This window comes from Lytechinus variegatus, chromosome 6 (genome assembly GCF_018143015.1).
Source record: "Lytechinus variegatus isolate NC3 chromosome 6, Lvar_3.0, whole genome shotgun sequence".
Lineage (NCBI taxonomy): Eukaryota > Metazoa > Echinodermata > Echinoidea > Temnopleuroida > Toxopneustidae > Lytechinus > Lytechinus variegatus.
Genome location: NC_054745.1, coordinates 30,709,675 through 30,724,549, shown reverse-complemented (window position 1 = coordinate 30,724,549; position 14,875 = coordinate 30,709,675). Strand labels below are relative to the sequence as shown.

At 35.0% G+C, this 14,875-nt stretch overlaps 1 protein-coding gene across 1 annotated transcript in view; it reads right to left on the bottom strand.

Annotated features, from left to right (window-relative positions):
• Window positions 1–5,566: 5,566 nt before the first annotated feature.
• The window catches only part of LOC121417706, a 32,709-nt gene continuing 23,400 nt past the window's right edge, over window positions 5,567–14,875 (bottom strand). The window contains exons 5-6 of the mRNA XM_041611439.1: window positions 9,477–9,776; window positions 5,567–5,709 (exon numbers count right to left, since the gene is read on the bottom strand). Coding sequence (XP_041467373.1) covers window positions 5,576–5,709; window positions 9,477–9,776 — 434 coding nt within the window. The 3' untranslated portion in view covers window positions 5,567–5,575. The remainder of the gene's footprint in view (window positions 5,710–9,476; window positions 9,777–14,875) is intronic.

Here is a 14,875-nt window from a genome sequence, read left to right as displayed (position 1 = left end):
CCGGTGGTGTTATTGATTTTTTTTCCTTCCGAAAGGCCAGGTAGACATTAAATTTTAAACCAGTTGTGGTAACGATCTTAAAATGAGTCCAACAGAATCCCATGAAATTACCCTCAAAGTGTTTTGCATGAATAACAAATATGTGCCAAAGAGTTCTGGAAGAAACGGCGTAATTGCTGAGAAATTAGCAAAATAAGCACGGAATTCCATCAAAATGTCTGGTATTTTTGAAGCAGTATTAATACATTGTCCCACATATGCTTTTCTGTGTTAGTGATCATCACAATTATCAATTTTGAGCTAAGATTTCATGATTTTACAAAGATAAGTTTACATTAATATACCAGATCTAGATGTATATTATTTTGACAATTTAACCATTGATTTAAAAGACTTTCTCAAGAAATGATTGTTTGCAGCAACTACTTTCTTTTACTCTTAAAATTGTTTGATCAATTGATTATTCGTTATTCAAACTTTGTTAAAAAGCCCCAAACGATTTCTTAAATGATTGCTATTGGGGCGATGTAAAATATTGGAACAATACAGTTAACATTAAAAAACAGTTAATACAAACAGCATGACTTTTTTGTGCCCCCCCCCCCCCTCTTTCTCTCATTTTCATAATTCATACTTATTCTTTATACTAAATCTTACTCTTTGGTCCATCTTGCAATAAACTATTTTGTTTAGTTAATCCGTTTAATTTGTATTATGTTTGAATGGAAATTAAACACTCTTGAAGTCTTGGAAGTATAAAGGCAAGAAATGTTTGAATGTGAACATGATAAACAAACAAGCACGATTTCTCTTCTTATCCGACAATTCCGGAAAAATATCAAATCAAATTTTACAAATAAGGATGAGTTAAGCCTTCTTCCCATCATATTTGGTGTATTGATGCATACATGTATATATTTTGGGGAAAAAATGGAGGGAAACTTCTGAATGCATTATATTTTTCTTTGGGTCGAAGTCTAGGATTACAGAACATTCAGTATCACTTTGTAAAAAAAAAAAACACGTGAATTTGTTTCAGTATCTCATTTTTCATGCGAAACAGTCGCCAGTTGTTTTTGAATTCTTATGTGATCTCGGCAAGGGCGGATCCAGAAATTTCCAGGGGGGCACATTTACCATAGGAAAATTTGACAAGCAAAAAAGAAAACAACCGACATATTCCCAATTAACTTATGCATGGCTACGACAATCAACTTCGGGTCCATGCTTAACGTGTTTCTCTCTCCCACGCAGAGTCATTAATTGCATATTTTCGCACCCACTGAAATCACAACGGAGAGATAAGGGGTCGTTGTCGAAAGTTGGTGGACCAGGGCAGCACATCGTTTTAAGATTCGGCTGTTTTGATTCACCGATTTTTTACAAGGGTCGTTTTGTTTGAAGTGAGTGTAACAAAAGATTATTAGCGTTATATAGAAGAGGAAATATAATACAACTCAAATGATAATTGTGATTTATTTAAGTATGTCTTCTTATTTTGATTCACAGCTGGTGGAGGGCTCATTTTTTTGGGGGGGGTTGCATTATGTTCTAGTGTAAGTTTACGGAAGACGACATGAGTATAGTAAAATCATTTTAAGAATTAATTAAAATAAAATCCTAACATTCTGCAAAGTGAGTCAGAAAAAAAGTCTCATCTATTGATACATCGATATGTCCTACTAGAATCTTCTCCCTGTATATTCCGGTACCAATTTCATATGGATCTTTGCGCGTATGACTGAGTCAATCTCAAGAGGGTGGTAAAATCTGAGTTGTGCCAGGTTGACGGCTGAAGAATTAAAGTGTGAACAAATATTTTGTGCAGGCAGAAGTGACCTACCGCACGCACATACACACCCTCACAAACACGCACGCATACCCTCGTCTCCACATCCACACACATAACACATCACCTTCCCCCAACACGCATCGCCATCTACACACACACACACCCTCACAAACCCCCTTATACTTGTAAAGGGCTAAACATACGCACTAACCGCTTCGAACTCGGTCAAGCCATTTTGAAGGTATAGGTACAACAATATGACAGTTGTCTATTATGATCAGCGACAAACTATACCAATGAGAAAAGGGAGATATGGGAAAATGTAAACGCTGCTATATGAAGTGTTAAAGTGTATGGGTGTGTGTGCGGGTGTGGATTGATTGGTTGGTTGATTGGTTGGTTGGTTGGTTGAATGATTGATTGATTGATAACGGATTCATTTCATTCCAAAATTTCAACAAAGTTGCAAAGTAAAGTCAAATATAATATAATGTCATGAAATAAAATAGAAACCTGATAAAGAGCAAAGCAAAGCTTGTTATTATTAACTGTTTCCTTCGATAAATAAGACATATTGATGCAAAGTACAAAGTGGCTGGGTGTATCAGAGGATGTCCATGTGCGTGATAGGTGATATGTAGCAATATATGTACTAAAAACGAAGCCCCATGATGTATTCTTTTTAATAGGGGGATATTTTCAAAGTGTAAACTCTTGAGAGCCATGGTGTGGTTCAACCATAGAGATATATATACATCTCTATGGGTTCAACGGTCTGCAACGTGACAAACTGTGAGGGCGCTATGCTCGGGAACAAGGTCACACTGGTGCGGACTATATTGAAAAGCCAAAGTAAAGAACAATAGGGAGTATTCACAAAGAACGCTTTCAAGAACCTAGAAAATATATTGTCAAATGCCCTTCACAACAACAACAAACATCAACAACCAAGCATCCTTTGTCGAAATTTGGTGAATCAAAGCATCACTTTCTGGAAAAATAACAAATTTCCACCACGAAACTGCTCTTCCGGTTTCACCAATGTTCGACAAAGACCTAGCTGTTCATTGCCATTGACTCTGTTCTTAAATTCGTTCTGCGTCGCAGTTGCGAAAAAAAAATCACTAGTTTCTCCAACATAAGCGAGGCCAGACACAAAATGAATTTGGTATCTCCAAAATACTCTAGCAAAGGTGGCATGAATAACGCATGGAACCGAGATAGCATTAGGTGTAAAGTCTAACGTTAATTCCTGGCTGTCGCAATAGTGGGAGTTGATCTTGAACCTCGATCTAACCCTCGTTATCTTTTGTAAGTCTTCGTGATGGCAGAGGATGTCATGGAAAGGTAACGCGCATTATCCTGCAGTCACAAATTTATCTGATTATGGGCACACATGAGTATTACAGACCCCCATTCACTCACGTGTTATATCATAGCTCATCAAAAAATCATTAAAAATCAATCCCTCGATAGATTTTGCTTTAATTCACTGACATTATTTAACAGTACATTAAGACTTGATATGTTAATCAGGTACTTGCCCAGCTCAATCAAAAGTTAAATGGCCTGAAATAAGACCAACCATAATTTCGGCCAGTTCATTGCCAGAAAAACCAGAACTGCATTGTGGGTAATAATTAAAATGAAATACAAAAATGCAGTCTAGCCTCCCCGAACGCCTTAATTATGAAAGAGTATGAACATAGCATTATCTTTATCGTCCTTTCATATACAAACATTTGATCTATTTTTGATGAATTATTTTAATTAATAAAGTCATGTGATCTTTACTAACGCCTGTCCGGCATGCTTTGCGCGCAGATGAATTACTCTCGTGTGCCCTATAAAGCAGCTTGCCTGTTTCCCTCGATCAAGAGGGCGAAAACACTTTACCTATACATTTTGACGTTTTCTACTTGTTGATTGTCACCATCTGTTGGTAAGGGCGGTCATTTTTTTAAAATTTCATTCGGTTTTAGAGAAAGTGTGATATTGAATATCGCTTAGGGATAGCGACTGGTTGTTGATTTGAACGGGAATAAGTTGCACAAAATAATTAAAGCCATTTTTACAAAGGTTTTCAGTTCAACTTCAAGACCACAATCCATCATTTATTTAGAAATTTTACATCTCTCATTTAGCAAAGTTTACATCACATATATACGTACTTCTTACATTGGCGGCGGAGCAGAGGATTATCTCTTGTGTTTCGGGGGGGGAACGCAACAATAGCCGCCCCCCCCCCCCCCACCAAAAGATAATCCTCTGCTCCGCCGCCAATGACTACTTACATGACATACTTATGAATAAAAAATACGACATTGATCAGTCATTCTTTACTTTACACTACAATTCCAGTGCAACGAACTGGGTCACATAGTCTGTGTTTTGATAGGTCACTATGGGTAATAATTTACATTGGTGTTGGGACAACACCAACACCAGCTACAACACCGTACTTGAAATCACGCTGGTGTTGGGACTGACCTCGGAAAATATGACGTATTTCCTGCAGTTTGTGTTGAATGTCGTCTGCTCAACCGAGCATTACAGCTGGTGTTGACGATCTACGTGCAATTTCCCTATTCACCAACACCAACCCCCGGGATTGGGGAAATCGTGATTTCAAGTTCGGTGTTGGTGTTGATGAACTGTAGTTTACGAACAGGAGGCGAACACGATGAAACACCCCCGTAAAATTATCTATTACAGTTAAGATGAGCGCAAATCATTAGAGTTTTACACATTTTAATGAAAAATAATATTTATGCTTTCTGATTATTGCAGTGATTTTAACCTGTGCATTCTGTACAATAACATTTTACTGCAATTTCTTCCCGATTTCACTTTCGTCGTCGAGAATTTCTCGCGTAAAGTTGAGATGATCAGCAGCGCAGCGCAGAGGCGTGACGTCATAGGATATCGATAACGCGATCGGCATCGCTCCTCTGAACTCAGCTCGGTGTTGGGGCTCGGTTCAGCAGCCTTTTCACGCTCTCAACACCAACACCGAACACCGTACATGAAATCACCAATTGTTATCTCTACTGGGGCCCCTTGCAGAAAGAGTTGCAACCAATCGCAACTCTCAAAATCATGCGCAACTTGATTTTCAACCAATCAACATCGCACAACTTGCGTTTGAGTTTTTAGTTGCGTTTAAACGCAAGGAGTGTGAAAACGTCTTCCAGTTTATCACAGTATGATCGTGTACCATACTGCAGTGACTGACTCAGATTGTGTGTGCTTTAAGGTAGAAAGATCTATGATATAGGGATGAAAATATGATAGCATACTCAATTGATATTGATAATATAACCTAATTGACATGAGGGCAACCTGGCCAAGGTGCCACATTAAAGCATTACAATAAATTTTGAATTTCGTTAATCGCAACAATGTCACTATTTTAATAAAATTGATAAAATACTGGTCTGATTTAAGGAGTTATGATATGGGTATATAAAAAACACCTTGATTGAGAAATCGAACGTAATTCTTTAGTTTGAAAAAGACACATTCTGAGCTTATAAATGATCTTGTCAAAATCGATCAAGAATACCCCAAAATGATTTAATTGAATGCAGAAAAAACAAAGTACATATGGGGAAAATATAACGTGTCGAGGTTAGGGTTCACTGAAGCTTGAGATGTGCACGTGGTTTAATCTCAGAAATTAGCGAAAACTTGTGCCAAAGAAACTCTTAAATATTTTTTTCACTCTCTTCTACTTAGCATGCTAAAGAAGGGTATTAGTGCATTTTATGTCGGTGTATTTATTTAGGCAAACACATTCACTTGACAAGCGGTTAAAAAGTACGGATACGAACAGCTATATGTGTTCCAAGAGCCACTCCAAATGCCCACAACCACGCAGTCAGTAATCTCGTATGAACTTGGATCATTAGACCAATCTGAAAAAAGTGGAAACAAATAAAAACATAAAGCCCAATAATCGCCTTAAAAGTTTAATCCAACTATTTTAATTTTAGTATTATAAAATCGCATGAATGGACAGAATGAGAAACGAATTAATACTAAAACCGAAACAGACGAGACTGACGTAGTAGAAGCTAAACAACGAGGCAGTGATTGGCTGAAAAGGTAAAAAAATTAGGCTTAGGAAACATCCGTTAATTGAAGCAAATTTAGTAAAAGAACACAAAATATTAAAAGAAATACTAAGCCTAACATGGACACCTGACAGCAAATCACAGCTAGTCATTAAGTGTCCATTGTCTCTGTCTGTTTTTATAATCATATTACTTCGTTCTAAAGTTGTGTTTATTATGCTATGATAATTGCATGTTGAAAAGCTAAGTATATTAGGTTTGAGGATATTTTACGATTTTGTGGTTTCAAACAATTATATATAAGGTGAGAATGAAAATCCGAGCAATATTTTTCCCAAAAAAGAAAAATCATCGCCAAATGTACATGTTTTTGGTCCAAATTTTGCATGTATATTGATAACTCTCTGTTTTATCATAAACATAAACAACTGAATTCAGATTATGAGCATTTGACATGAAAGAGGATATAAAGAAGAGAATATTCATTCATGACAGTGTCAATGTATTGATTTGATTAGATAAAGGGCAGATACTTCAAATGTATTACACGATATTGCGATAAAACGAGACGAAAAAGCAACCTCCGCGTCTTAGTTACACTAATTATACTGACTAGAATGCAACCGAAAATAGAAATTGCTTTATTGCATAGCAGAAACACCCTTTTTCCTAAATTAGGGAACCAAAATGGTGAATTTTTACAAGAAATAGGCCAAATAAGCAAAAGGAGTTGGTTAATTTCAGCATCTCCTCGAGGGGGTAGGCTTCGATGTGCCAGGTACTTCTTTATGGTGCCAGGTAAAAATGGCAGAGGTAAAAATGGCAGAGGTAATAATGGCAGAGGTAAAAATGGCAGAGGTAAAAATGGCAGAGGTAATAATGGCAGAGGTAAAAATGGCAGAGGTAAAAATGGCAGAGGTAATAATGGCAGAGGTAAAAATGGCAGAGGTAAAAATGGCAGAGGTAATAATGGCAGAGTTAAAAATGGCAGAGGTAAAAATGGCAGAGGTAAAAATGGCAGAGGTAATAATGGCAGAGGTAAAAATGGCAGAGGTATAAAAACGGCAGAGGTAATGGTAGAGGTAAAAATGGCAGAGGTAAAAACGGCAGAGGTAATAATGGCAGAGATGAAAATGGCAAGAGTTAAAAATGACTGAGGTAGATGACATACTACATCAACAAGGAAAAGACAGAGCCTTTCCAGTTATCAGTCATAATTATTGGCCTTGAATGGAATCCTAATGACGGAATGAGCATTATGAACTGAAAAGATATTATTTAGATTTTTTAATCATTTTAGGTCAGCTCTATACTTTATCGTTGATATGATTAAACTCAAACATTTCCATGCCAGAATGATTTCAGTTAGTGAGTGATGAAAGGATTTATCTTGGCCATTTCGTAGAGTAGAACAGCACTTCATCACATACATACCAAACGAATTGAAATAGACAAGTTCGGGATTTCTTCGAACCACTTGCATTACTTGGATAACAGAAAAATAACAAAACGTTCTGTAATAAAAGTAATTTTTCATATTTCAACATCATAATGGATCCGAATAGATATTGATATGATACGTATAGTACATGATATAATAATAGCAATTAGAGTTTAAATTTAATAACTCATTGCAGCTAGTCCAGTGGAAGGCAGGTTCCTATAGTAGTTTCTATGGTAACAGTTACCGCCTGAATTTGGAAATGTGTAGCGAATCAAGGATTTTATTTCAAATTTATAGGCTTTGCTTAGGTACCATTCTATCGACCTGTTTTGAAGGGGAAATTCACCCTGACACATGATTTACTGTAAAAAAAGGAGAAAATTCTATTGGTGAAGGTTTACGGAAAACCCGTCAAAGATTGAGAAAGTTACATGTTTTTGAAGTTTGAACTTTTGATCTGTGACGTCATATACGAGCAGGGAGCTCATTTCGTTTTCGGACAAACGAACCTTCGGAATTACGCCACAAATGTTCGGATTAACGAACCCTTTTTAGTTTTCGGATTAACGAACATCGAGATAGGCAATTTACGTGTTTCGGAGTAAAGAACCTTCGGAATTACGAAGTGTAACCGACCGCTATTACGTATTACAAATTTTTAATCAGTGGTTCATGAATGCTGAAAAAGTCTTTCAGGAGCGGATGTGAAATGATTTGTATGTTGATATACTACAATAATTATTCAGAGGGGTCCATACAATACAAGCACTGCTTTTAGTGGACCCCCCCCCCCCATTTTCTCAGGATTTTATAATATTTTGCTAACATATTATACTTCGTTTTACTTATGGAAAAATATAATTTGTACATGCCTCAATTTATATTGTCTTTATAAGTTCATTGTAATTATTTTGACCACTTTACTTCGTTCTGTTGAAAATGAAATAAATTGAAAAAACATTTTCATTTTTTAATGACATTTCACTGATATTTTTTTGTTACAACAGATTAGGAAAAAAAATGCTCGCAAATGAAGTCACCATTAAAATATAAAATTCTATAACAGCTTTTAAATCTTTAATGAATTCCCTTAAACCCTAACCAATATCATTTTAATTATTTCCTGCTTTTTTTACAATAAACTTTATGTCAGGGAGAATTTCCCCTTTAATTAACTAATTACAATACTTGGGATCCAAAGTGTGCTTCAAATTTGAATATCAGAAGAGCAATTTGACATGAGAAGGCTGTTCATGTAAGTCCAGGAATCAATTAAGAAAAACCAACTAGTGTGTTTCAATTTGGGGCAGAAAGTTTACAGTATGATTAAAAAAATGTTACCCTTTCCATTAGTCAAACAATATAATTTTTTTATTCCCAGAACCTTTTTTATTTAATCTACTGTACATGGAGGGGCTTTTGGATTTTTTTGGCATGGGAGTTTAAGACTGGCCATTTATACCTCTGTCATTTTAACCTCTGCCATTTTTACCTCTACCATTATTACCTCTGCCATTTTTACCTCTGCCATTTTTACCTTTGCCATTTTTACCTCTGCCATTTTTACCTCTGCCATTTTTACCTTTGCCATTTTTACCTCTGCCATTTTTACCTCTGCCATTTTTACCTCTGCCATTTTTACCTCCGCCATTTTTACCTTTGCCATTTTTACCTCTGCCATTTTTACCTCTGCCATTTTTAACTTTGCCATTTTTACCTCTGCCATTTTTACCTCTGCCATTTTTACCTCTGCCATTTTTACCTCTGCCATTTTTACCTCTGCCATTTTTACCTTTGCCATTTTTACCTCTGCCATTTTACCTCTGCCATTTTTACACCGAGCCTTCTTTATATGTACGTGATAGCGAGCCCTACTCCCTAGAGGAGCTGCTGAAATTAAAGCTACATACCACTTGGAAAAGAAGTATGTTTTTCTCTATCAGCTACATAATTATACAGAAGGGCTAAGACATCGTCAGCTACCCTTTCAGGGGGTTCCGACATCACCCCACCCTTTTTCCCCTATCATTCCTATTCTCTTTAAAAATACAATAAAAGAGCACCCATTAGGAAAGGGGACATTTCTACTACACTCTCTTTGTTTTGAAACCACAGGAGAAGAAAGAATAGATTTTCTTTGTCAGTTGCATAGAAAGAGGCTTACTTCGGTAGTCACTTGTGTTTCCGGCTCTGTCTGTGAAGCAAGTAATATCCATGTCAACAACCTGACAGTTCAACCAGAAAAAAAAGTAGTGGTACCAAAGGTCGGATATGCCGAGTTTGAGAAGATCATACTCTTCCTCGCTCTCTATGAGGAGTAGAGATGGTCCAACTCTGTTTCCGTTTCCGAGTACAACCTCGTCCAGACCGTTACAATAGTCACGCGCACTAGTCCAGTTGGATAGTCGGCCAGCCACTTCCAGAAAACACTTCGTTCCTCCATACACCCATCCGTCTGGACAAACTTAAATGTAAGACAAGAAAGAAGATAAAGGCCGTACATAGATTTCCATCATAATTTTTGTTTAACTAGAGTATCATTATTAAATTTGTTATAAATGTAGTGTCAACATTGTTATTCGGCGGTTACGTCACAATACGACATGGATGGACCTAAACCTTAGGCCTATACTCCTAGCATAGGCCCTCATGGTTATTTAAACGTTATTGTCCGTTTCCTGTGTATGAAAAAAGCATGTGTCTCAAATTGCGAGTAAGTAAATCGTTTATGGAAGGATCTGAAAATCTTTGATCATTAGTAACAAAAACTGAAATATGCTGAAAAAGACAAAAATAACGTTTCAAAGTTAGATAAAATAGCTGGAATGCGAATTCTAACAAGTGGAATGCCTCTGGCCGTCTCACCTGCATCACGCGGTTCAATATAGCAGCAGTGCTGACTTTGAATACTACTCTAACTCGCACAAGATGTTCAGTGATACATGGTGACTCTTATGTCCACTTTTTATGAACTAGACCAATAAACTTACAGAGATATCATGGTTATTCAACAAAAAACCCCAACATGGCCAAAGTTCATTGACCTTACATGACATTTGACCTTGATCATGTGACCTGAAACTCGAACAGGATGTTCAGTGATACTTGATTACTCTTATGTACAAGTTTCATGAATCAGATCCATAAACTTTCAAAGTTAGGATGGTAATTCAACAGATATACCCAATTCAGCCAAAGTTCATTGACCTTTGACCTTGGTATGTGACCTGAAACGCGCACAGGATGTTCAGTGATACTTGATTACTCTAATGTCCAAGTTTAATGAACTAGACCAATAAACTTTCAAAGTTATGATGGTAATTCAACAGATACCCCCGATTCGGCCAAAGTTCATTGACCCTAAATGACCTTTGACCTTAATCGTGAGACCTGAAACTTGCACAAAATGTTCAGTGATGCTTGATTACTATTATGTCCAAGTTTCATGAATCAGATCCATAAACTTTCAAAGTTATGATGGGAATTCAACAGATATCCCCAATTTGGCCAAAGTTCATTGACCCTAAATGACCTTTGACCTTGGTCATGTGACGTGAAACTCATGCAGGATGTTTAGTGATACTTGATGAACCTTATGTCCAAGTTTCATGAACTAGGTCCATATATTTTCTAAGTTATGATGACATTTCAAAAACTTAACCTCAGGTTAAGATTTCGATGTTGATTCCTCCAACATGGTCTAAGTTCATTGACCCTAAATGACCTTTGACCTTGGTCATGTGACATGAAACTCTAATGGGATGTTCAGTAATACTTGATTAACCTTATGGCCAAGTTTCATGAACTAGGTCCATATACTTTTAAGTTATGATGTCATTTCAAAAACTTAACCTCAGGTTAAGATTTGATGTTGACGCCGCCGCCGTCGCCGCCGCCGTCGGAAAAGCGGCGCCTATAGTCTCACTTAGCTTCGCAGGTGAGACAATAAAAACTACTACCTACCATCCAAAAAAGTTCATTTGAATAAAAACAGAAAACAAACCAAACTTAAGTGTGGATTGAATTAGCGTAGTCAGTGTAAAACCCCTCTGAAATAAAGGTTAAGAAAATCGTCTTCTGCGTTCTTTCGGATACCCCAATTCGTAGGAATTTCGGAGTAAGAAAATATTTGTAAATGAAGCCACCATTCACACGTCTGTTTTATCTTAAATAATCTTTGTTCATGTTCAACAGTAAGTAACAAAAACTAAAATATGTCAAAAATAGAAGTAACTTTTTCAAATTAAACAATTCGAAATGTAAATTTTAGTAAATGGTCTACATACCAGCCCAAAAAAGTTGATTTGAATAGAAACAGAAATTTTTTTTTTCTCTTATCCTCTTAATCGAGGTATTTATTCACAATAACATGTACATTTATATACAAACAATAAAAAAAACAATTCAATTCAATAATGCAATAATTTTTTGGATATCACATTTTTTCAAAATTCCGAACTTGTATTTTTGTTTACATAAATTTTCTAAATAAATAATCATAGTAAGTTTGAATTCAATCCATAAAGAATTCGCATTATATCTTTTTCCTTTGAATATGCTTTTTATGTAATTTCGATAAATAACAAATTGGGCAATAACACAAAATAGATTACACATAATATTGCTGGCATTTTGCAGATCATAACCTATAATTAATGTTTTTTCATCTATAGAAATAGTAATCTTGAAAATATAAAATACCAACCTTTCTATAACTTTCCAAAATAATCGAACATATTTACAATACAGTATGAAATGAAAAGTGGTATCAACTTCTCCACAAATGTTACATGTGTTGCTTTCTAATACATGCCACTTAAATAAATTGTCTCTTGATGGTAAAATCTTGTTTAAAAATTTAAAACTAAACTGTCTAACTCTGTTATCCACAATTAAATGCAACTTGAAATAAAATACATGGCTCCAATTAAAGGAAATTGGTAATGAGAACAGATTAGACCAAAAAGATACAATGCCTGGTTCTTCCGATACATCTGAACATAATAAAGAATATATCTTTCTTGTTGGTAAAGAATCTAGAGTTATTTGTACTCCACTTTTTAATGAAATTAAAATTCGTTCACTTTTCTTTAATTCTAGTACACGATTTTCCTTAAACAACTTATTCAACCAATAAACAGGAAAAGACTTTTTTAACTTAACATATTCTAAATCAAATAAAAGCTGAGACGAATAGACAGATTTATTCAAAATAATTGGTGATAACCACTGACGATTTCTAATAACATCTTTTACCCTAATTATACCTGCATGCTTCCATTTCTCAAATATCAACATACGTTTATTAAAAGTTATATTGCTGTTATTCCAAATAATTTCATTTTCAATGTTTTTTACTCCAAATATACCAATATAGCTTAACGTAGACCAGCTACAAAAAAAATCATAGTAAAAACTGGGCATATTTGCTTTTGTACAAAGAAAATGCATATCTTTTGTTGAAATATTGTATTCAAAACATAAAGGAATTTCACCAATCTTTGATAACCAGTAATTAAAAAGAAATTTCCAACTACGTTCGCTTTGCTCTAACAGCTTGCTTATCCACGAAATCTTAAGTGATTCAATTTTCGATTCTAAGTGGACCATACCGAGACCACCTTCGTTTGTTTTATTTATACAAACATTTCTTTTAACCTTTTCTTTTGAAGAATTCCAAATAAAAGTATATAACATTTTATTTAGAGATTTGATTATTTTGGGGGGAACTCTAATTACTTTTGCAGGATACACAATTTGCGAGACCAACAAAGTTTTGATAATAATAATTTTTCCGAAAAATGTTAGATTTCTTAGCTTCCATACGCTAATACTATTTTGTATCTTATCTAGTTTATTTTGCCAATTATAATCTTCAACAACTTTCTCATTTTTCCCAACATATATACCTAAATATTTTATCGGTTCTTCAGTGCATTCTATTTGTCCGGGGACAATATCAATATTAAACTTCAGCAGTTTTGTTTTTTGCAAATTAATCTTTGGCCTAGCATTTGAACCAAAAAGTCTTAGTTCTTCCATCAAAGTATAAAAAGAATTTTCATTTTTCATAAATATAGTTGTATCATCCGCAAATTGGGATATTTTTACATCTACTTGATCAACATACATCTGAGAAATCGGTAAGCTGAGACCTTCAATTTTATGATTCTGTTTAATTTTAGTCGCCAAAACTTCTGCGACAATTATAAAAAGTAGTGATGAGAGGGGGCACCCCTGAAAATAAACTAAACTTTAGTGTGGATTGAATTAGCAGTCAGTGTAACACCTCTCTTAATGATTTACCTTAAAATGAATGTATTACGGGGTGTGTGTCAATGTTGGACAAATCAATAAACCTAAGAATCTCATTAAAATCAGTTGTTAAATAAGATTTTCTTTTCTTTTTTTACATCATTCACTTACCTGCCACTGCTACATATGTAACAACAGTATGGGTATTGATAATGTGCTTAAGACATGCATTGTATGTATCTAAGCGCTCACGGACTTATTATTACTCCGGCCATCGGATCGAACAGTCATTCCCGGGTATCCATTTAACTTCTGGGTGGAGAGTAGCAAAATGTGGATTGACGCCTTGCCAACGGACGCGAGCTCACAGTGTGATTAGAACACATGGCATTACCACAAAATGCTTAATAGTCCAGTCAATATAGGGTTTGACCCACCACTAATTGCAACACTGGATATTCCACTGCAATGCTTTCCAGGAAGGTCCCCTGAACAACATACTAAAAGTCCCAAAAAATCCAAGCAGTGGAAATTTATGAAATTTGCATATTATGCAAATTAGCCATAAAAGTTAGCATAATAAGGAAAATAGTCCAAAAATTAGAAATTAAGTGTCCAAAACAATTTTATTTGAGCGAAAATTCATGATTAATAACTCTATTCAATGTTTTTTATCAAAAGTGCAAAAAATCTACCTCATTTGCATAATATGCAAATAAGCATCCTTATATGGAAAATTGTCAAGATATTGTGAGTTTTCTCTCATTGACTGCTTAAAAATTTCAATAATGTTGAAATTTACATGCTGCTATCACTAAGGACGTTGAATAGATTTATATTAAGCTTAGTTTCTGTAGTGTCATTTGCATATTATGCAAATAAGTATGTAATAAATATTCAAGAAAACACTGGTGATACATTCCTAAAAAAATGCAAGTAGATTATCTATTGAAATTTAAATATGGCAATGACTTAAGTTACAGGAAGTTAACACCATATTAAAAGCCATTAAATAGACAAGCATAGGAAAATCACAAAATTTGCATTTTATGCAAATTAGCCATAAAAAATGCAAATGAGGAAAATAATCCCAAATTTGGAAATCAAGTGCGGAAAACAATATAAATTGAATGGAAGTTCATAATAATTTTTACAAATTCAATAATTCTTCAAATAAAAAATGTAAATAAATCTACATCATTTGCATATATAATTATGAGCATCCTTGTATGGAAAAAAAACAACCCAGAAATTTGTATTTTTCTCATACAAACAGTTAAACCCTTATTCCAGAGAGACCAAGAGCTC